Genomic DNA, 24,205 nt, shown 5'->3' with positions numbered 1-24,205 from the left:
TAAAAATAGTAGTTAGTAGTAAAATCTTTTCTGAGGAATTGTATTTCATTAACTCTGTCACACAAACAATATGCCTACAATATAGTCCTTTAAATAGAAATAATGATTGATTGTTTTTTATCAAGTTACAAAATGCAAAGTGAAAAATCTAAATCACGTCAATATTTGGTGTTACTTCCCTTTTACTTCATACCAGCATTGAGGGAGTTCAAATTTGAAATATCTGGCTATAGCAGAAGGCAGGTTGTTTGGCAAAGGGCTAGAGAGCGGTACAATAATGAATGTCTGCTGGCAACAGTGAAGCATGGTGGAGGATCCTAGCAAGTCTGGGACTGCATTTCCTAAGCTAGAGTTGGAGATTTGGTCAGAATAAATGGTGTCCTCCATGCTGAGAAATAAAGGTAGATAATTATCCATCACGCAATACCATCAGAGCGGCGTATGACTTGCCCCAAATTCATTATGCAGCAGGACAACGATCCCCAACCATACAGCTAATGTTATTAGAAACAATCTTCAGCCTAAAGAACAACAAAAAGTCTTGGAAGTGATGGCATGGCCCTCACAGAACCCTGATCTCAACATCATGAATGTGTCTTAGATCACATGAAGTGACAAGGATTCTAGGAAGCCTACATCCACAGAAGATCTGTGGTTTGTACTCCATGACGTTTAGAACAACGTACCAACCAAGTTCCTTCAGAAACGATGTGAATCGATGCTGTCTTGTAGGCAAATGGTGGTCACCACAAATATTTAGAAATCTTTGTTCATTCACTCCATTTTGTTGATTGATTAAAATAAACTATTAACACTTCCAATGTTGAAATCGTTCTTAGGTTACACCCTTTTCTCATAGCTGCCCAAAACTTTGTTATAAGTACCGTAGACATAGATTTACATTTACTAATTGGCCTGAATCCGATTGTTTAAATTACAATTTGAACTGGTTCAGTTTAAACTGTTTGGATTAAATATTAACATGACTGAGATGACCTGATAGAAGTGGACTTTGTTTGCGTGTTTCTCTATGTGCAGTGCATCAATATGATTTTTTTTGGTCATAATTTGGTGCCACAAGTCAAAATACAAGTGCAAACTTGCAAAAAGCTGGTCATCAATTACAAGGGTTTGATGGCTATAATACTAATAAAGATTTTTCCTTTGATTAATAAGAAGGGTAGAAATAATTTCCAATATGCCATTTTATAAATGTACATAAAACAATTATTTTCTTTATTTCATATTTTTTACTTGATAATCCTTTTTACCTTTAAGTGATACGTTCTTATTTCAAATCCTTGATTAAACAAAAATAATTTTACATCAAAATCTTTCAGGGGTATTAATAATTTTGGACTTTATATAAATAAAATCATTATTAATTTATTTGAATGAAAAAAAAAACACATTGGTCACAGTCGCAATATAAAAGTTGTTTTTTACAGATAGCTTTTTTTATCAGAAGTTTTGTACGGCCACATTCTTTATTTTATATTTTAGAAAAATTGTTATTCAACTGTTAAAGATATATTGTCTTTTTGTGAATATAAACCACAACACAATAAAAATGTAATGTTTGATCGATCTCTGAGCTTCTAACTACACCATGAAAAGGGACTCGGTGTACTTAAAGAGAATGTGAGAAATATTTGTACCAAGTCAGCCTGTTCCATGTAAACTTTGCCTCTTTTTTTCTTACAGCCGAACTTCCGTCACCAGCACCCAGAGTAACTGAATAACTTGCTGCAGTTCCCATTTAAATGAGTGTCTGCGTTATCTGGGGTGATGTTTGATGCAGATGACTGCACGCTGTCCTTGGACAGTCTGTTTTTTGAGAAGCCCATTGTGCACAAGGTGTAAGTATTTAGAGCTGCACCACGCAGTCCTGGTTGTTTTGCCCTCTGTCTGGGCAAATGATCCTCTTAATATTTTCTGGAATGTATTCAACAGAAGACCATTGCCCCTGGAGGCCAGTCAATGGCAGTTAGAGGCACCTCCACCTCTTACACATCTTCCAGCCACTCAGGATATGCAAGAGGAGGCTGAATCTCTCTCTGCGTTATACAGTATGTAGTACCCTGAAATAGGCAAAACATTTATTTCTAATTTGAATAAACTGCTAGAAGCTAGAAGTTTAGCTATTTAATGAGCGTGTTAATAGATTCAAAGGTTCTCCAGTTTTCCTGCACTTGCTAATTGATTTCAGTTATATTCACTTCATCATCAGTATAAGTTGAATAGTAAAGTTCCCTCTAAATCTTTTATCTCATCAAGGCGATAAGGCACTGCGGAAAGCCCTAATGTTAAGTGTAAATCCAGCTTTCCTGTCCTCCTATTTTATTTGCAGGTCTCACACAGAAATTCAAGCAGTCTCAGGCCCCTTCACAAGGACTCAAAGCCTATTCTTCAAAAGACAACAGTTTCTACACGTTTAACGATGAAGAGAGAGAATTTGAGGAGACCCAAGGTGATGGCACCAGGAACCCCAGCGCATATGATGGTTGCTCAGGGGATGAAGGGTTAAACGATGACTCTGAGGGCAGAGATGGAGATGAAACCCGGCCGGACTCTCGTCATGCTCCCATGAGCGGATGCTTGCCTGATCTACCTTTACGAAGAAGGCAAGTGTCACTCTCTTCTCAGATTTCCACAAAGTAAACTGGACTAAAGAGGACATGTTCTGGACTCTTTATTTGACTGCAGTATGAGTTTCCTGAAATGCTTAAGGACAGATGACTGGCATATAACCAGATAGCCCTGAAAAGCAGATTAACAGAACTGGTCTTTCCAGCTAGCAGATGCAGATCATTACTTGGGCATGTCCTACCTAACAGGATTACTGACAGTAACTACGGTGCCTCGCTAATCTTTTATGGTCAGTTAAACTTTTTCTCATTTTGTCATGTTCCAACCCCAAACTTGAATTCAATGTATTGGAAATCTACATGACAACTAAAGGGTTTTGGCCAAAAGGGGCAGGTATTTTTTAACTATTCATCATAACTTTGTTAAACCTCATCAAAACTCAACAAGCTAGTGAAAAAGAGTGTCTCTGTTCTGGGGACTCCTCAAGGAGATGATTCATAAAATGAAGAACATTACAGACAACTCTGAGCATCCTCTTCATGAGACTGGCGTACAACAACAGTGTCTTCATTCAGGAGCTTCTTCAGATCTCCTGTACGACAGACCGCCTCTGGAGATCCTTTCAGTATCTTCAACAACTCTAAAGAAACCTGATAATATAATTTACAACTACGTTTAATTTCCCTTTAGGTATAATGAAGTTCTTTTGAACACATTTTTTTTATATGAAAGCTTCACCTCTGCTCTACCTGAAAAGAAGTGGCAAGGTGTTTAGTTGACCGTCTTATCAGTGTTTCTATTGGGATCTCTTAGTGATATGCTGTGACTTTTTTCCGTTCAGCAAACTTCACAGAACTTTGGCCCAAAAGTTCATGGTTTTGGATTTTTCTGGCCATGACAGACTCGCTTTGGGAGATTTTACCCACACCAGGATGTGTAATGGAGAAGAATCCTGCTTCACAACCCCACTGTTTTTTCCAGGTGGTACACAACCAGTACTTGCCAGAACTTCCTGCAGCTCTTTTAATGTTACTGTTAGCCTCTTGGGAACCTCCTTGACCTGTTTTGCTCTTGCCATTATATCAGTTTTGAAAAAACCATCCAGTTTTAGCATTACACTTTTTTCACGTGTTCTCCTACAAATGGTGAATTTCTTCACTGAGTCATGGTGTACATATAGACATACGCCGTATAATGCAACTACAGTCTTCAAGAGCCAGTGTCTTGCATGTTTTAGATGAGCCGCTGCTCATTTGATACAGATGTGTTGACAATGGAAAGAAACAAATAAACATGCATGACACCAACCTTTGAGGACTAGAGTTGGGAAAGGCTTGGTTAACGAAAAAAAAAAGCAGCATAAGAAAGGTGGTTCTGCAAAGGGCTTCCACCAGGAAGCTAAATACAGATGCACACCACATTTTTAGATACATATTTTTTATTTTGAAAACCACATTTAACTTTATGCACTTTGTGTTTTATCAAAAGAAACAATAGAATTCTATGCAGATGATTAGCACGATTCCTGCATTTGCTTTAGTTCCTCACTCTCTCCTTCCTTCCACAACAGCTTGTTCAGGAATCCTGCGCTGAGCAGCGCTCGTAACTTGTCAACCAACACTGACCTCACGAGTGGCAGCGGCAACAGTAACGAGAAAACGTCCACACCTCGAAGTTTTCTCAGTCCGGTTGCCATGGCCACGGGGCCTCCCGCTCTCCAACTGCCACAGGCTGCGGTTGGCCATGCAGCACCTCCTTTCCCCTGTCTACCCCCTCCTCTGGGCTCATGTGCAGCGAGCGTCCGGCCCCTGCAGCAGGCGCCACGTGCAGAAACGCTGGACAGGAGCACAAAGAGAGCCTTCGTTCCACCCATGACGCCTCAGCCGCTGCACATACAAGGTTTTAAACACTGATACAGTCACTGAGACACAGTCACAGAGTTTATCAAATAACACTCAATTTGTAGCTGATGACGATTCCTATCACTAACCATGGCTGTAGCTGCCGTAGTGTGTTTGGGTATGTTGAGGTGACATAAGGCAAGCTCCCCCCATTGACTGCTTCATTGTAATGAAACAAACTGGACACTAGGTGGTAATCTCGTAAAGCTGTAGAAAGTAATAAGCTGGAGCTTCTGAACACATTATGTGTTTTGTTTTATTCAAATATCTAAATTGTTCTAAAAAGTTGAATGTGACAGACAACCAAACATGTTTTATTTGCTTTCATCTCAGGATCTTCTGGCTCTGAAGTCCTGCGACCAGTTTCAGAAATCCGTATCCTTTTCTGGTTGTTTCAAATACATAAATTGCTTGGCCACCTCTGAATTATGCTGGAAAGCCTGAAAGACTATCTAACAAGTGGGACGTTTTCCTGAAACATGCTACACAGCGCTTAAGTTCAGATCCATCTTCAGCGAGTTCCCCTTTTTCAATTACGTTCAGTCCAAAGCTCTGGATGATGTAAGCATTAAAAAGACACACAGACACAATATTGTTGAATAAGGCAAATAACATAATATTGTTATTGTTTTTGCTTTGTTTGCAGGTTCTTTACACAAATAAGAACTTTGTAGCCTGCGCTCCCACTGGATCTGGTAAAACCGTTCTGTTTGAGCTTGCCATCATTCGCCTGTTAATGGAGACTCCTGAGCCATGGAGAAAAGTCAAAGCTGTATATAGTAAGAATTTGTGATGCACCAATATATCAGCCAGAAATTCTGTCAATTATCTCTATCATTTTCAAATACTGAAAAACTGTCATTTATTATTCTACAAACTCCTACTATTTCTGGTCTATAAATACAACAGCCTGTACTTTGATGTGCTTTTTCTCTGGTATAGTGACAATCAAGGAGAGGTTAGTATACTTAGTATATTTAAAAAAATAATAATTGCGCTCCTTGATTTTCTATTGGATTTAGAACCATTACCTCTATAACAAAAACATGTTTTACTTATGTGTTTTAGTCCTTAAAAAAACAAATACTTTGTTTGGAATCAGCAGTTCAGACGTAAAAAAACTCCCCCCCTAAAATAGGGATTGGCCAAGAAATGCCAGATTGTGGCACATCTAGTACTCACACAGCATCATTGTATTCAATTCCATATTTAGGACCAAAGCTGCAAAGATCCCTAAAAATATTGTTTTCCCTTGGCAGCTGGGACTCCTGTTAAAACACAAAATAAATATGCAAATAACATTATAAATCAAAGGCATTACTTCTCAACAGACTTCCTGTTTGTTCTCACCAGTGGCTCCAATCAAAGCTCTCTGCAGCCAATGTTACGACAACTGGAGCAAGAAGTTCGGTCCGCTGGGGTTGACTTGCAAGGAGCTGACCGGCGACACAGAGATCGATGACCTGTTCGAGATTCATGACTCCCACATCATTCTCACCACACCTGTGTGTGATGCTACTCTCTATTCAAAATCAAACAAAGGCAAACCTCTAATTAGAAATCTAACATTGTTTTTCTCAATACAGTAAAATGTATAGTATTTGTATTCCTATATTGATTCATTAGGAAAAGTGGGACAGCACGACAAGGAAATGGAAGGATAATTGTTTGCTGCAGCTTGTAAGACTGTTCCTTATTGATGAGGTCAGTGTATAATATCACTTATTTTGCACTGTGCATCACTTTGAAATGTTAATAGTGCCTCATTATCTGCTAGTTGATTAATGTCACTCTTATAAGACATCGCATGGTAAAATCAAATTTTCTCTATCCATAGCATGTTAAATGAGTAATACACATCATTGTGGAATCTTTGGTATACATTGCCACCAGAAAGTATTCACAAAATGTACATTTTCAACATTTTGTTTTATGTTGTAGGCTTACTTCTACATAGATTTTAATATTTTTTCCACCAGAAATCTTACTGCAGCCCATTATGACAAAGTAAAGAAGTACAACTTTTTTATTGACAAAAGGTTAATATAGTCTTTAGCAGGGATTCACACACATGGCTCAATGTTTCCAAAGTATGTTTGGGAGCATTTATAACTACGAGTGTTGAAGTTATGATGGGAATGGTATCCTTGAGATGTTCAACTGGATTTAAGTCCAGATTGTTGCTTGGACAATCAAAGAAAATTGACAGTATGGACAAGAGGGATGGTGTTGACCAGGTCAACAGCAGTGCCCATTTTTCTTCAAACATGACCATTGTAGCTCGGTGAAAAATTTTCTTTTCATTTTCATCAGACCAGAGTTTGATTCTCATTGAAAAAATCTAATAGGCTGTCATGTCCTTTTAGCGAGGATTGGTTTCTGTCTGTCAAATTTCCCTGATGGGTGGAGTGCATTGGCAATTTTTTGATGAACTGGATGGTTCTCCATATATGTTTGCTTGAATTCCTCTTAAACCAGACATATTTCTAGATCTAACTACATGATAAAAACATGTATTTCCAGGTGCACGTGGTGAAGGATGCAACCCGTGGTGCCACCTTGGAAGTGGTAGTGAGCAGAATGAAGGCAGTGAATTCATACAGAACATCTCAGAATCCAGAGGCAGGCGCCACAATGAGATTTGTGGCTGTTTCAGCCACAATCCCCAACATATGTGACGTATGTGTGTGAAACAGGTTCAGTTAGTTGTGGGATCTGTTAGCTCCAACTCTGTTATATTTAATTATTACGTTAGAAATCTGAGTGTGACATCAGAACTGCCTGGCTTTTATTAGATAGCAGACTGGCTGTCCAATGGGAGTGAGCCAGCCACGTATCTGAGTATGGATGAGAGCCACCGTCCAGTTAAGCTTCGGAAGGTGGTCCTGGGATTCCCCTGCAGCGCGACCCAAACAGAGTTCAAATTTGATTTGTCACTCAACTACAAGATTGCTAATATAATACAGACCTACTCTGATGACAAGCCAACACTAGTGGTGAGTAGACAAGGTTACAGAGCTTGTTGTGACGTTATTCTGGTTTGTGTTCACAGAATCCATTAGTGGTAATGTATAGGGTAAAGGATTGTTTACCATTCAAGCTTAATTTATATAGCAGTTTTAATATGGTCATATTTAAAAGCGCAATAAGTAAGAACTTTACTGTGAAATTAACCAAAATCATTCTCACTTGTCACTCAGGAGGAAAGTAACATTCCCTGCAAACAAGTGGTTCTCGCCATCATGTATTCGTCCCGTTCTTCTCTGTTTTCTGTTGTGGACTATTGAAAATCAACAGTCAGGAGCAAACCTAACTAAATAATTAATATTTAAACAGGGCAAGCCTATTTAAAAATGTTGAGTTGTAATCATGGGCACCTGATATGAAACGCCTGTGTGTAATTTTAGCTATTTTTAGGGGGTATAAATGTTCTAATATATGCCTTACCAATTTATTAATTACATTTTACAGAAAAAACTAAGAGGCCATTTCTTCAGTTTTTATTATTTATTAGTTTTTATTTAATAGTTTTCATATTCTTGCATTGCTATTGTTCTGAATGACTAAAACTGATTTCAGATATTTGTCTGGTGTCCTATTTTTTTTATTTTTGCCTGACTCCATATTTTTAGGATTATTTAAATTTTTCCTTTCTTACTTTTTGTAGTTTTGCTCGACAAGAAAAGGAGCCCAGCAGTCAGCTGCAGTTCTAGCCAAGGATGCCCGGTTCATAATGAGCTTTGAACACAAGCAAAGGTGCAGCGTTCTGTTCCATTGTGACATCTCTCTGTGTATGAATCATTTAGTAATAATATGATGTGGATTTGTTTAGAGTATTTCTCTTGCAGGTTGTTCTGCTGGGTTTATGAGATCTGATTGACTTTGCAGGTTGATGAAATATGCAAACTCTATTCTGGATTCAAAACTACGAGGTAATTCATTTTAGCAATTTTAGCATTCACACCCTTGAATTTGTCCACATTTTGTCATGTTATGACCATTAACCTTATTTAATTAAATGTATTTATTTGTTACTTATTTTATTAGGATTTTCCTGATGGACTAGCACAATGTAGTGCATAACTGTGACATGGAAGCAAAATGAAAAGTGCTTTTAATAAAAAAAAAATTGACAATTGAAAAATCTGAAGTTTGTCAAGCATTTACATTCAGTCTCCCTGAGTCAATACTTCTTTCACTACTCTACCAGTTTTGCACATCTTGAGACTGAAATTCTTTTATTCTTCTTTGCAAAATAACTAAAGCTTTGTCAGACTGGGTGGAGAACATCTGTGTATATTAAGTTTCAATTCTTGCCACAGATTCTCAATTAGATTTAGGTCTGGACTTTGACTGGGCCATTCTAAGACATGAATATGTTTTATCTTAGCAGTTCTGTTGTAGCTCTGGCTGTATTTTTAAGGTTGTTTTTAGAATAAGAATCCTGCTGGAAGGTAAACCTCCACCAACGATTAAAGACTTTTGGCTTCTCGGTTTTCTTTCAGGATTGCCATTTGTTTAGTTCTGTTCATTGCTCTATCAGCTCTGACCTGCTACCCCCACCCTGCTGAAGAAAACATCCCAACAGCATAATGCTGACACCACCATGTTTCAGGATGAGGTGTAGTGGTAGTTTTCTACCTCACTCTGTATTGCCTGGCTGGTGAGAAATTGTGAATTGTGGTGTTCTTTTAGCAATGACTCTTTTTCTACTTTTCTGTAAAGGCCAGGTGTTTGAAGTGGACAACTGATAAGTTTGCCTTTTTACAGGGCTTCAGGTCTCAGTTGAGCAACCATGGGCCTTTTGGCTGCTTCTCTGATTAATACTGTTTGCCCAGTCTGCTAGCTTAGCTGGACAGTCATGTATTGGTTAGTTTGAAGCTGTGGCATGCTGTTCCCTTTTCAGATTATGGCTTGAACTGTGGTGCTTGAGGCAGCTTCCCAAGGCAATTGCTTTAACTGGATTTTTGAGTAGGGCTGAATTAAACATTTCAGATTTTTATTTTTGAAAAATGTTGAAATCTTCATGTCCTTTTCCTTCCACTTGACAATTATGTGCAACTTTGTGTTGGTCTATCTTATCAACCCACAATAAGGTACATCTGAGTTTGTGGTTGTAATGCCACCAAAAAAATAATAAACACACGTTTAATTGGCATTAATATTTTTCCATTGGAGTTATAATGCTTGATCCCCCTACCGTTGAGCTATTTGATTAGTACAGTGAGCAAAAGTATTTAGCTTAATAGTCATCAACTATTTTGTCCCTGGGGTGCTATCATTTATTTATTTTTGATAACTCTGAAGGGAAACATGTAACTGTTTATGTCTGGATGTTCTGAGAGAGCTCATAGTCCTTTGGCACATGTTTAAACAAATACTTTTGTGTTTTGCTTGCGGCCCAGATCTGATGATGTTAGGAGTTGGTTACCACCATGCAGGTGTTGACCTGTCTGACAGGAAGCTGGTAGAAGAGGCCTTCGCCCTGGGAGACCTGCCTGTCCTTTGTGAGACCAAACATAAAGAGCTGTGAAAAATAGTTTATTTTTATCATAACTAAGAAAATGTTTGCATTCATAACTAAGAAAATTTGTTTTGGAAGATTTTGGGAGAGAACTATGATGAATAACAGATTATTGGCTATGCCAGTTCCATCAAGCTACACAGTAGTATAGTAGTTATAGTATTTTGATTAGAGTTGTATAATTAACTCCTGCAAAGTCATATCTGTTCTGCACTGAGGGCAAATAGGCTATATCTTAGAAACTTTTATAATGCTTCTACAAAAACATGATAAAATTACAGTATGTGTGTACATTTTACAGGTATGCCTAAAATTGTTCAACCCTCAATAAATCAGACAAAAACAATTGAAATAGTTTAACACAACGAGTAGTGCAAGTAGTTTCTCCAAATGAAATAAAAACTGACACTTTTACTTTCTAATAAAGTCTCAAAATGATTCAACCCCTTAATGACAAGCAGCTTTAGGATTTAGTAGAGCTCCATTTTGCTGTTATGACCTGATGCAACCATAATCCATGGCAGACACTACATTCTGGTGGCATTCCTGAGGAGCCTTAGCCCACTTGTCATTGGCAAACGGCTCCAGGTAGTCATTGGCAAACGGCTCCAGGGGGTTTCCTGATACTACATTAAATCATTATTTTCCTCCACAGACCATCCTGCTGCTGATCTGTGGCAGTCAGTTCAGGGTTTTTGAAAATGTACCTCATGAATGTAGTGGTAGCAGTTGATAGCGTCTTCCTTTGTTGGTGGGAATTCAAGCTATCTTCCTTTAATTTTAATGTTGCAAACTATGCTGCCAACTTCACATATAACGGGCCTCCTTTGCATTTAGAGAGGCCGCACCAAAACGAGTTGCTCTCAGACGCTGTGGGGCAACGATAACGATAGCATGACATGTCTCCTTTGAGGTGCAACTGTAAACTGTGGCCTGTTATTTTTGATCACCCAGTTACAACTCGGACTCTGGCTATGGGGGTAAACCTTCCTGCTCACCTGGTTGTGATCAAGTCAACAATGCAGTATGTTGCCGGCTCCTGTGAGGAGTACAGCGAGGCTGACATCCTGCAGATGATAGGCCGGGCTGGGCGGCCTCAGGTTGGAACACAATTAAATCCTTCTTTTTCTTTGTTCCCAGTACAATGTTGTTGTTTTTTTTCAATACATCTTAAGTTTTCTACCTTCTTTCTCGCCATATTTCAATCTCCTAGTTTGATACATCAGCAACTGCAGTGATCATGACCAAGGTTCAAACCAGAGAAAAGTACATGACACTTATGAATGGGATTGAGATCATTGAGAGCAGGTAGGACAAAGAACAGCTTGTTTTTGTCCCCCACGTCTCTTTTTTGCTTCTGTCATTCTTTCCTGCAGACGCTTACTCACGATAGAAAATCCTATAACACATCAGGTAACAATACACTATGCTCCCCTAGCTTGCACGGTCACCTGGTGGAGCACCTGAATGCTGAGATTGTTCTCCACACCATCAGTGATGTCAACATGGCTCTAGACTGGATACGCTCCACATTCCTCTACATCAGAGCCCTCAAGAACCCATCACACTATGGTATACCCCAAAATTCAAATCAAGTCTTCATATGTTTGCCTTTTAAATACATCCATTATCTCACATTACAAACACAAAATGTTATGCATTCTATTGGGACAGACAGACTAACACAAAATAGTGCATAGGTATAAATACAAGACAAGGTATTTAAAATATATAACAATTAAAAAATGGGGCGCGCTGGTGGTGCAGCGGGTAGCGGAGGCCTTAGTCGTCGACCCAGGTTGGACTCAGATCTGTGGTCTTTTGTCGCATGTTTCTCCCCCTCTTCCACCCCCCTTCCTGTCAGCCTACTGTGTTAAAAGGCGAGCCGCTAGAGCCACGAAAATCCTCCAAAAAAAAAAAAAATCTGAAATATTAGGTGTGAGATTGTTTGGTCATCCAGTTTTACAATAATAACCTTAAATGAAATTCAGACCAGGGAACTGACCCCAGAAGTAACCTTACTTAATAAGTAGATCTATCTGTGTGTAACAGAATCTCAGTATAAATGCAGCTGTTCTGTTTCCAGTCTCAGAGGTTTATTAGAGAACATTAGTGAACAAACAGCATCACAAAGACCAAGAAACTCAGCAGACAGGTCAGACAGGACGTCTGGAGATGTTTAAAGCAGGGTTAGGTTATAAAAGAAAATATTTTTTATTTTAATTTATTTATTTAACCTTTATTTAACCAGGGAAAAAACCCATTGAGATTAAAAACCTCATTTTCAAGGGAGTCCTAGCCAAGAGGCAGCAAAGTTACATATTGAACAGAGATACGTTGAATTAAATAACAGGTACATAAAAAACATATCAAGTAAAACAGTTACAGATAATTGAGGCTGTTTCAAATTCTTTCACTTTCAACTTTAAAGCATTCGAGGATAAAAACTCAGTCAGTAAAAAATTCCACGCACAAGGAGCTGCATAGCTAAAGGCTTTCTTCCCTAGCTCTGTGCGGGCAAAAGGAACCGTGAGCAACAGCTGATCGTTGGATCTCAGGCCATAAGAGGCCATGCTTTTCCAAGATTTGCACTGCTAGTGGAACTAGCAGTCTGACAGCGGCCATATAGGGTACACAGAAAACATGAAGGAAGGCACTCTGAACAAATGAGCCTAAACACTGAATGTTTTGGCCTACATGAGAAAGTTTTGTGCCAGAAAGCTGTACATCACCCTGAACATCTATCCCCACCAGAAAATATGGTGTTGACAGCATTATCCTGTGCAAATGTTATTCAGCGTTGAATTAACCCTAACCCTAACCCTAATGGCCTTTATACTTTATTCCTCTCATCTGCGTTTATTTGCTCCACCTACTGTTCTTTCTGTCTCCTCCCCTGTATAGTCTGCTAGTTTAGTCACACTCATCGTTAGGTCCTAACCTGCTCTGGTCTCCTCCTTGCCATATTCCTGATTGCTGTTGCCTGCTTTAGAGTCTTGTTGTTCAGCCTCAATAAACTGTCATTATCCATTTCACCATGCGACTCCTGAGCTCTCGTCTGCACTTTGGTCCTAACTCAGAACCTAACCTGACAGCTGGTCAGTCCCAATTGAGTTTATTGAAATTTGTGGTTGTAATCTGACAGAAGTTCAAAGCTATAAATGTTTTTGGAGGCAGTGTCTCAGGGAAAATTTGTTGACTTTATGTCCTCACTTTCCTCACAGGTTTCTCTGTCAATTTGGACAGATATGGTATTGAAGCCAAGTTGCAAGGTGGGCACTGATCATTCCTTGCAAATACATTTAAACTGTTCAAAATAGCCAACAAACATTTGGAAAGAAATTCCTTTATTGTCCCACAATGGGGAAATTTGAAAACTGCTAACAGCAATTCTCTACCCAAGCTGAAGTTTGATTATTCTGATTTCTTTAGAACTGTGTCTAAAGAACCTCAACTCACTGTCATCCATTGATTTGATCAGTATGGATGAGGATATTAACATCAAATCAACAGGTACAGAATCATTAAGGGTTCATTTAGTCAGTGGTTTTAAAGAAGTTTCTATGTTTACCTGGAGACGTTTCATTTATTTTTACAGAAGCTGGCAGGCTGATGGCGAGGTATTGTGTTGCCTTTGAAACAATGCAGCTGTTCAGCAAAGTAACTGGCACTGAAACACTGCCTGACTTGGTAGGCACTGTGCTATAGTAAAATTATAATTAAATAAAAACATTCTGTGGCATAACTGTAGGTTGGAAATATAACTTTTATTGGTGCAAATAAATTGAGTGAACATTTTTATTATAAGAATGCAAAAATGGATCCAGATCAAAATCATTTGGCATTTTGTGGGCAGGTGGACCTGGTGTCAAAGAGCAAGGAGTTCAGGGACATTCAGTTAAGAGTAAATGAGAAGAGACCCCTGAACACTCTGAACAGAGACAAGAACAGGACCACCATCAGGTCAGACAACTTTAGTATATTTATCAAGTATTGCATCAAAACATGTTTGAATTTTTGTCACCAGATGCAGTAACAGGAGTGTTAGAAACAAGGCTTTTTCATTTAGATTTGGATGTGTTCTTTCAGATTTCCTCTTGAGGGAAAGATCAAAACGAGTGAGATGAAAGTGAACTGGTAGGCGTGTTTGGTGTAATTTTAAAAAATACGATTCTTCTTTGGAAATTTGATTGGTACTGATCCACGTTTATTGTCTTGTAGCTTGATTCAAGCTCAGTTGGGCTCAATCTCAATTCAAGACTTTGGTCTTACACAAGAGACTTCAAAGATCTTCAGAATCGGGATGCGCATCAGCAAATGTGAGTATTACAAAAATAACAGAAAGTAAGGAGTTTGTTTTGGTACTCTTTCTTTATGACTTATCTTGTGTTTTGATCTCAACAGGCCTGTCAGAGTTTCTTAGTCAGCAGTCTGAGACTGGCTTTTGTGCTGTGCTTAACTCCCTGATTTTGGCTAAGTGCTTTAGAGCTAAGCTTTGGGAAAACTCGCCCTATGTTTCCAAACAGATGGAGAAGATAGGTAAGTGCACTGCCACTCTATACATCATAAAGTTGCTAAATTTAAGATTACAGTACTAAAATACAACCTGCTGTGGGTTTTTTTTACACTTTTTATATGAGACTTCCTAATGCCTGAATTGCTAAACTGTTAAGTTAAACTTGATTTTTGCTGTTTGGTAATTTGATTGTGACACAATGTGTTTCAGGTTTGACTCTGTCAACTACAATGGTGAATGCTGGACTCACCAGTTTCAGCAAAATAGAGCAAACCAACCCCAGGGAGCTGGAGCTGGTCAGCCACTCTAATGATTTTACTGGAAACATCCTTTGACATTCACACTGAAAGATTTATAAAGCTGCTTTGTGTTCGATAAAAGTGTAGTGACTGCTACACTGCAAAAAAGGAACTTAAAGTAAATAAAACTTTCTTGAATTCTTCCTTGATTTGAGCAGTTTATAAGACTATTTGCCAATGGAATAAGATTTTTGCACTTAAATTAAGAACAATTCATCTCCACCGTCTTATTTCAAGTGCAGGATATCTAATTATCTTATTTTAGGGGTAAAAATACTCATCCCATTGGCAAATAGTCTTTTTTAGCTGCTTAAATAAAAGAAAAATACACTAATTTTAAGAAAATTCTACTTACTTTTAGTTCCTTTTTGCAGTGTAATAAAATTGGTTCTTCTGCTAGTCATTTCAGTATTGAAATGTTTTATTTTAGCCTTTTGCATAATTTTATTTGTTTGATAATAAAACAATTTGTTTCTGCAGATTCTTAACCGACATCCACCATTTGGAAACCAAATCAGAGAATCTGTCGTACATCTCCCAAAGTACGACATTACCATGGAACAGGTAAGTCTCATAGCAAACAAGAAATCGTTAAACCAGTTTTGTTTTGTCATCAGGCTTAATCATTTCTGCTTTGACTGGACATATTTCCAGTCAATAATTTTCAGTGCCATTTTATTAGCAAACAACTGAACTTTTTCTTACTTTAGCAAAGACAAAGAAAGCTGTAGAATTAAATTATGGGTTGTTCTCGTTTTACTTGGAAGCCATATTTTGCCAGTCCCCACCCAGTCATAAATACAACATAAAGACCTACTGAAGTCGGAATTCCAACCTGAAAGGTTGCAGCTTGCTGAGCAAGCTAAAGTTTACACTGCAAAAAGGCAACTAAAAGTTAGTAAATATTTCTTGAAATTAGTGTATTTTTCCTTGGTTTGGGCAGGCAAATAAGATTATTTGCCAATGGAATGAGTATTTTAATGCCTAAAATAAGATAATTAGATATCCTGCACTTGAAATAAGATGATGGAGATCAGTTGTTTCTATTTTAAGTGCAAAACTCTTTTTCCACAGGCAAATAGTCTTATTTACCTGCTCAAATCAAGGAAAAATACATTAATATAAAGAAAGTGTTACTTACTTTTAGTTCCCTTTTTGCAGTGTATTATCCAACATGGCTTCTGCACATATAGAATGTAGTTAAAGTAGCTTCTGTAAAATGTAAATGTGAATATATTAGTTCTTCTTAAGGTTTGTGTCTCATTAAACCATTGGTACACATAATGCTTTTAAATATCAATTTGTGAACAATTTTGTATAGTATTTCAATATGCATTATTATCAGTCACCAAAACAAATGGCAAATTTAACTGGTTTTCAACTTGCAACTAGAACACGCTTTATTATCAGTTGTCACGTCCTTCCTAGTTCCACCCTCTGACTTACAGGTAAACTGAATGCAGCAATAAACCATCAAAGACTTTTAGTTACAAGTAACTTTTTTTCTTCTTGATTTGAGATTTGTATTTTGGTGTAAATATGACTTTTAGTCTGGGATAGCAAAAAAATAGCTTTCTGTGCTATAATTTTTTTACTGCAGTAAATTACTTTCCTAGTGTTCTAATCTGCACTATTGAACTAAGCCTCTTTTATTTCTGCTCTTCTTTCTTTAAACTACTTGTTTTTTTGTAGCTGCCCAGGTACAGCAGTGCCACAGCTGAGATTGTGGTTAAGGTGAACTTACAAAACCGAGCCCAGCTGCTGTCCAGGAGAACAGCTCCAGACCATCACTACGTCTCTCTGATCATAGGCAACTCTGAAAATAAAGTAGTCTTTCTACAGAAACTCACGTGAGAAATGCCTCCTGTGACTGACTTGTTGCCTTGAAATGTTTTGGCTCCTGCTGTCTTTAATGGAGCCGCTAAAACAGAATAGTTTTTTAAAAGACTTATGCTGATTTAAGAACGGCACTTTCATCTGTGTTTGCAGGGACTCATTGCTGTTGAAGAGTGGTAGCTGGACGAAAAAGATAGATGTGTCAAAAGCTTCAAACGGAAATGAGATCAGTGTCAATCTCATCAGCTCAGAATATGGTAAACTGTGGAAATATCTTTGTACACATTCATTTATTTATCTTAGAAATATATTATAGACATTTACCTGCTTTGCAGTGGGGCTGGACATCCAGCTGAAGTTTCCTGTGTACTACTCTGCAGCCAAAAGGTTTGGGACTGAGATTCCATACAACATAAAAGTTATTCCTACTGGACAGAAACCTCAAGGCTGTGCTGCAACTCAAGGAGAAAATGCCTCATCTGCAAAAGAGCAAGGCAATACAAAATAGTTTCATAATGATTTAGTTTGATGCCACAAGGTAAAATTGTTTATGTTCTTTTTACTGTGACATTAATACTGTGAACTGACTTCTTTCTCTGTTTGCATTCAGATTCAGCTGGTAAAAGACAGTGCAATCATTTCTGCAAGAATAAGAATCTTTGTGCTCATGACTGCTGTGAGTAGAGTAATTCGTTTTTGCAGCTATATGTTTCAACATTTGTAGTCATCTACACGTGTCCTTTAGACAGTTTTGTGTTGACCCCTCTCTATTTCCTTCTTAGGTAAAGTAGGTGTTGCTGTTGGACAGAAAAGATCGATGAAGCATGAATCCAGCTTCTCCTCCTACTTGGAAGACCTGAGGAACAGGTCTGACATACTTGCTCAGACCCCCGTCAAACGCCTAAAAGTAAGCAAAAGGATTTTTTAACTCTTTCTCAGCTTAGATCTTACTCTTATTGTACTCTAACAGTTCTAGGTAAACATATCGATTGGCCCCTTCCTTCTTTACAATTTGCTCTAGGCTTTGATGTATATTTTTTTTCAAAGACTGCTGGACTTTTTAAAGATCTGTCAGAGTTTGCACAAGTATTGTGTAAAGAATACAAAACCTTAACCTTCACTTCTGTCTCTTAGCTTGTTCGATGACTTTCTCGGATTGCTCTCTGTTTACCTCTACTCTTAACTTCTTATCTTTCAGCCAAAAACTATGGCAGTCTTTGGCTGAGAGATAGTCTACTGTTGGACTAAGCTACTTTAAATCAGTAACACTCAAGGATTTTCAGCATTTTCTTTAAATCTCTCTTGAGAGGAGGACCAGGCTTTAAGAGCAGCTGTGTTTTTCATGGTAATACATCTGTATAAGATGACTACTGCAAACTTCCCCAGAAAATAACAGTGATGGAAATGAAAATTCATCTCCTTGAAGGTGAAAGTAAACGGTGTATATGGAAGGGAGATGACCTTAACGATTATTTAAAACAGTGAAAAATACTTACAGACAGCTAACTAGTACTACTAAGAAATTAAATGATGATGTAAATGAGAGTAAACCAACCAACTCCAACACTCTGGGTGCAAAGGCAAAGTATAAATGCCTTCCTTTAGATCTGAAAAGACAACTAACCAGAAGAACCCATCACCTATCCATCCATCCATCCATCCATCCATCCATCCATCCATCCATCCATCCATCCATCCATCCATCCATTTTCTGAACATTTTATCTGTTGGGTCTGACATTTTAGAGATTTCTCAGTCTCAACTCAGGCGTTCCAGTTTGTTTTAAACTTGCAGTTGTGCAGCCATTGCTGAAGAAACCTAGTCTTGTTTTTTCTGTTCTTTCAAAATTTAGGCCTATCTCAAAGCTTCCTTTTGTATCAAAGATTTTAGAAAGGATAGTTTTTGTTCAGCTGCAGTCTTTTTTAAATATGCACAGCATCCTTGAAAAATTGCAATCAGGTTTTGAAGGCTGGAGTTCAGGTTCACTGTGACATATATATGAGAACAAACTTCACCTATACAAGGATGAAAGAGAATCTTTGTTTTCTGAAATGATCAACTAAAACAACAATAATGCTCGTGCCTTGTTTGCATCCAAAGATATGCCTCCACTTATTTCAAATGTTTGGAATTGATTGGAAGATTAAAAAGCCACAAAATCATCATATTGGCCTTCCCAATGTATGTAAAGGCATACTAATCTCATTATTCTAGCATTAGGAAATTGAAAGAAATTTAGTGACCTAACCTAACTGACCTAAAACCAAAAATGTTTACTGGGATTTACTGTCAGAAGGTGAGGAAAAAACTCTCTATGTCTTCTCATGCAGTGTAAATATCTAATTTGTAGGTTAAAATAAATGATTGCTGAATGAAATGTATGGTGTGTCACTATTTGAGACCGAAGGTGAAACAATTGAAACAATGTTATCACACAAAATATGTGTTTATAAAAGGCTGTTCAATGATTAAATAAAACCAAAGAAATATGTTTTTATAAGTGTTTGTAAAAATTGTAAGTTGTCACACATCATGTAATATTGTCACATATCATCTTGCTTATTGAGTGAATGTTTCATGTTCTTTGTTCCTCAGATGAGAATGAGTGAAGAGCCTTTGACCGTCAACATGCAGAAGTTTGCTTACAAACCCAAGGAAATGCTTCCCCCTGTCTCCTGGTATTTGCATTTCATTCATTCATTTATTCATTCATTCATTTATTTATTCAGTCAGTCAGTCAGTCAGTCAGTCAGTCAGTCAGTCAGTTAGTTAGTAGGCCTCTGAAGGGCTTAGTGGTATTCATGTTAGTCCCCCCTTATTTACAAACACAAATGCCCAGGTTGTAGGTGACTTGAGAAGGGTGCATAAGCTGAATCAGTATTTTCTGAGGTTTGAGGTTCAGTCTTACATGGTCTAAGCACCCTCATCCTGGATGACTGCATGTTCTTCTGCCCAGAACTGCACATCTTTTGGTTCTCAACAATCATCCATCACCTTCACTTCAGATGACTCCACAAATGAATCCCCCTCCACCACCCTGTCTTTCTCAATGGACCAAGTTAGGGTCATTCTTCGACCAAAGTGATGAAGGCTGCAGGTCCGAATGGCATCAGCTCAAGGCTCCTGGTGTGCAGCGGAGATGAGCTGTGCTGCATCATGGGCCAATATCAGTCTGATGAAAGGGAGGGTACCACAGCTATGGATAGACTCCTGCGTGGTAACGGCGTTTAAGACCACACATTCAAAGACCTCAACAGCTGCAGGCCGGTGGCACTGACATCCAACCTGTTGAAGACCCTCGATAGGCTGATCCTCTACTATCTTTGCCCCCTGCTGAGGTCTTCACTGGATCCTCTGCAGTTGATGCCATCATCCACCTGGATGGATCACCAATTTGTGGCCCACCTGGAGAATCCTGGGAGCACAGTGAGGATTGTGTTCTTTGATTTCTCCAACCAAGACGGTCAGGAGTTGACCATCACCTGTTCCAATGTATACTAGATTACCTCACAGGTTGACCACAGCATGTGAGGACACTGAGCTGTGTCTCTGCCAGGCTGATCTGCAGCATGGGACCACCACAGGGAACTGTGCTGGCTCCGTTTCTGTTCACCCTCTACACTGCAGACTTCTCCATCACCTCCCCAGGTTTCCACCTGCAGAGGTTCTCTGATGACTCTGCCACAGTCAGTCTCATCACAGATTAGGCTATAGATGGTTGATAGAGAGCTTTGTAGACAGCACAACCATGTCAGGTTAAATGCAGGGGGGAAAAAGGAGCTGGTGGTGGACCTTTGCAGACGCAGACCCACCTCACTGACACCAGTTAACATCCAGGGTACTGATGTGGAGATAGTAGACTCTTCTAAGTACCTGGGTGTTCACCTGAACAATAAACTGGACTGTAGTAACAACATTGATGTTGTTTACAGGAAGGGTCAGAGCAGACTACCTGCTGAGGAGACTGAGGTCTTTTGGAGTGCAGGGGGCGCTCCTGAAGACCTTCTTTAACTCTGTGGTGGTATCAGCCATCTTCTAGGGTGTGATTTGTTGGAGCAGCTTATCTGTAGCTGGATAAACTCATTAGGGGAGCAGGTGGTGGGAGACAGAAGGACTGTAAGGAAAATCACATCACTGATGGACAATGTCTCCCACCCTATACACAGAGCAGGAGAGCTCTTTCAGTGACAGGCTGCTGCATCCCAGATGCTCTAAGGAGCGTTTCTGCAGGTCCTTCCTCCCAGCTGTGGTTAGACTATAATCTCTGCTGCTCCTAAGAGACTCAGTGTTTAGAAACATGATAATGGTTGCACGGGTTTTGATCTGATCATGAATTTGACACTTTCTCTCAGATACTAAGGTACACTTGCACAAGCTGTAGCTACTTCGAGATACTGCTATTGTGCTTACATTAGCCTGCTGCTTTTCAGCTCTAAAAATTGTGTGGAACTCTGTGCTTTTGCCACTTTCATGCCCAGATTTTCACATTGTGGAACAATAAAGTTATTTGTTATCTTACCTTATACTGAGGAGATAAATAAACCGTTAGCATTAGTGTTAGACTTAAAAGCCTCTTTTTGTGGCTTGAGGGCTAGTTTGCAAAATCTTAGAGGATTTCTACACTAGAAAGCAGATAATAGAAAAACCAGTCAGTACACTAAAATATTACAAAATAAAATGTGTGATTTGCACATTTACATGCAAAAATTTCAATATTTTGATTTAGAAATGAAGCCAAGATTTTTTAATCTATAATTCACCAAAATTTAGCAGCAGAAATTTCAGTTTTCACACTATAAAAATAATAATAATAATAATAATACTTATTATTATTATTATTAATAATAGAACAGTAAGGCATGATATCTTACATTTGCTAGTACTTTCTGATAAATATGTGTGGCTTGATGAATAATGAAGCAAGCATATCGTGAGTTAACATATTTACCGTTTGTTTTTGTTTATTTGATGTGCAGGCATGTAGGAAATGAGTGTAAAACTGCAGACACTGACTTGACAACTGAAGACTGTGTTGAGCTGCCCGACGTAATTTGTCTGGATGTTCTTGACAGAGGTAAACAAACTACAGCAATAAGATTAGTTTAAACTGCATAAGACACAGAAGATGATAGATGGATAATCTCCTATTGCCGATCATTTTAAAATCTGAGGCAGTGGCCCCTCTGCCTTTGAATGTATGTTCTGTAGAGCTGCCCTGAACTTCCCCTCAGTATTTTTTATAAACAATTAGTGTCAGTGTATAGTTGATGAAGAATATACAAATCCTCTATTTGCCTTATGTTCAACGTTGTTGGGGCTAAAGGGTAACAGGTCTAAGAATGAAAGTCTGAGGGTTTATATATATATATATATATATATATAAACCTGTACTACTACTATGATATTTCCTAAGCAACCAAGATATTGTGTTTTGTACATACATTATATTCCAATTTCACTCATAAATACTCAATTATTGTTTTGAGCTCTCTTTATTTATATTTCTTCAAACAGTTATTATACATAGTAATCGCTGTGGGTAGGGGTCTTCTGTAGCAGTCTGTATTACATCATATGTGAAGAAGCTTCTGAGTGAAGACACTGGTGTTCAACATTATGACCTTTATTTTATGAGTTAAGTTCTTGGTCTATAATCATCTCCAGAGGTTCTAGAGTCCCTTCAAAAAAACAGATTTCTTTATCACCTTGCTGAGCTTGTTTTGCCACTGGTCCTGATGCTGCTACTCCAACAGTTGATAAAAAGAGATGATAGCAGAAGAGCTCTCACGCTCCACATCAGACTTATAGAAGATCTGAAACATCTTGCTGTAAAACACTGAAGGGCCTGAGCTTCCGGGAAAAGCACAATCAGTCTCTTTCTGCAGACAGCATTCATTACTTGATCTTTTGGGTTGTCAGTCGGCTGCTCTCTGTTGTAAACAACAAGGTGTTGTGCAAGTGGCTAAACATAACAAAGAACATTAGCAAAAAAAATCCCTCACACTGCATCACATCAAATCACAATGGGAAACAAAATCAGTCTAATAACGTACAGTATGTTTACAATCAGAAAGTTAGCAAGAAAAACACAAAAAGAGAAAGGAATGAATCACTTCTAATGTAACAGAGCTACTGCGAAAAGTTGATACCTTATACAGTGCTTTTTTTTAAAAATCAGTAAAATTATTATGAACTTTAATTTTCGACTAGTTTTTTTATGTCTTTTTTGTTTCCAGATTCTTCAACATGGGTTACCCTGAAATCCAGCTCGGGCTCCAGACCACATCTAAACCAGATCAGCACAAGCAGCTCAGCTTCACTACAGCGGTCCACGGTGGTGTCAGAACAGAACTTCTTCTATAAAGATCCTTCAGCTGTCCAAATACCAAGCGTCACTTTTGATCTTGGAAATGAATGGGATGAATGGGGAGATTTTGATGATGAAAACCTGCTCAGTGCCAGCGAGACATCAGTACCACCATGTAGAACCAGCGTTAAGCCTCAGACTGAGCAGCATATTCAAAACAACATGTCAGGTAGCTAAATTTTAAGTCAAATCCAATAACAAAGGTATATTTTCTTTCCTGTACTGACTGCATTTAATGGATTTCATGACCAATAAGACCTTCTTCTAATGGAGGTTTGTTATTGTCATACATAATACAGTTTTTGTTAGTAAGTTTGGGATATCTTACCATAATTGCATTGACTGTGATAAGCGTACTTTGTGTATATTTTTGACAGGAACAATATCAACACCAGTGTTGATCGGCAGCTCACAATTCAAACCCTGTATGACCACTTTCACTACACCATTGAGGTTAGACCCAAACGTTATTCAGTTCTGCTTTATATTAAAGCTGAATTTACAACCGCAGACGTTAGAGTCATTTAATAGCATCAATTTGATTTTTGATTTAGATCAATTTCAGAGTCAAATCCTAAAATCAGGAAACTTGGACCCGCTTCTGTCAGTCACTCATTCACGTCACAGAAGAGAATCACACTGGACTGGAATTTAAAGGTGTGTGCATCTGTCGCCATGGGAAAATCCTTTTTGTCCATTTTCTTTGTTTGCTAATTAAAACTGTCAAGCTTGCTAGTTGAATATAATCAGAAGTGCTTGCACAAAGCTTTATGTTGCTTCTACTTGTTGGTTTATTGTAACAGTTGATGAAGTTGTGCAATTCATCTTTTCTTGTCTTTCATTTTGTACAGAAACCAAACATTTTAAATGATGGGCTCCCAGTAAAAACACCTGAAAAGCTCCCAGCACAGACTCTGGGGGGACAGATTTGCAGAAGTTTGGATTTCTTCTCTACGATGAATGCACCATCCAGTGGCCACTCGTCCCTCAATAAAAGGTAGATATTAAGCGTCTCCCTGTTCACCACTGTTTTATCTAGGGATGTCCCAAGCAGAAGTTGTTGTTTCCAGTCTTAGTTGTTTTAATACGGGCCATCAGAAGTCTGATACTTCATTAAAATTATTTATGGTAGAAAAACATGGTTGATTTACAATGCAGTAAAAAAACAAAACC

At 38.4% G+C, this 24,205-nt stretch overlaps 1 protein-coding gene across 1 annotated transcript; it reads left to right on the top strand.

Annotated features, from left to right (window-relative positions):
• Positions 1-1,690: 1,690 nt before the first annotated feature.
• On the top strand, positions 1,691-23,228 carry hfm1 (helicase for meiosis 1). The gene is made up of 34 exons (XM_036137894.1): positions 1,691-1,859; positions 1,954-2,069; positions 2,351-2,624; positions 4,160-4,488; positions 4,824-4,865; positions 4,981-5,051; positions 5,137-5,269; positions 5,844-5,995; positions 6,117-6,194; positions 7,014-7,169; positions 7,286-7,486; positions 8,158-8,246; positions 8,379-8,422; positions 9,896-9,997; positions 10,969-11,114; positions 11,228-11,322; positions 11,453-11,586; positions 13,239-13,286; positions 13,447-13,527; positions 13,613-13,704; positions 13,871-13,977; positions 14,104-14,151; positions 14,236-14,333; positions 14,419-14,553; positions 14,741-14,826; positions 15,310-15,393; positions 16,522-16,679; positions 16,819-16,922; positions 17,001-17,159; positions 17,276-17,341; positions 17,448-17,572; positions 19,261-19,343; positions 21,642-21,739; positions 22,902-23,228. The coding sequence occupies exons 1-34, from the start codon at positions 1,789-1,791 to the stop codon at positions 23,207-23,209; spliced, it is 4,113 nt and encodes a 1,370-aa protein (XP_035993787.1). The 5' UTR covers positions 1,691-1,788; the 3' UTR covers positions 23,210-23,228.
• The last annotated feature ends 977 nt before the right edge of the window (positions 23,229-24,205 follow it).

This window comes from Fundulus heteroclitus, chromosome 6 (genome assembly GCF_011125445.2).
Source record: "Fundulus heteroclitus isolate FHET01 chromosome 6, MU-UCD_Fhet_4.1, whole genome shotgun sequence".
Lineage (NCBI taxonomy): Eukaryota > Metazoa > Chordata > Actinopteri > Cyprinodontiformes > Fundulidae > Fundulus > Fundulus heteroclitus.
Note: the sequence above shows the minus strand (reverse complement) of the source record. Positions and strands in the feature narration are given on the sequence as shown.

What these genes read in the sequence shown, in the direction of transcription:
- hfm1 (XM_036137894.1), top strand. Translation starts at nt 1,789, where the DNA reads ATGTTTGATGCAGATGACTGCACGCTGTCCTTGGACAGTCTGTTTTTT. An exon ending in TCTGGATTCAAAACTACGAG is followed by an intron (nt 8,423 to 9,895) that starts GTAATTCATTTT and finishes CTTGCGGCCCAG; the next exon opens with ATCTGATGATGTTAGGAGTT. An exon ending in TATTGAAGCCAAGTTGCAAG is followed by an intron (nt 13,287 to 13,446) that starts GTGGGCACTGAT and finishes TGATTTCTTTAG; the next exon opens with AACTGTGTCTAAAGAACCTC.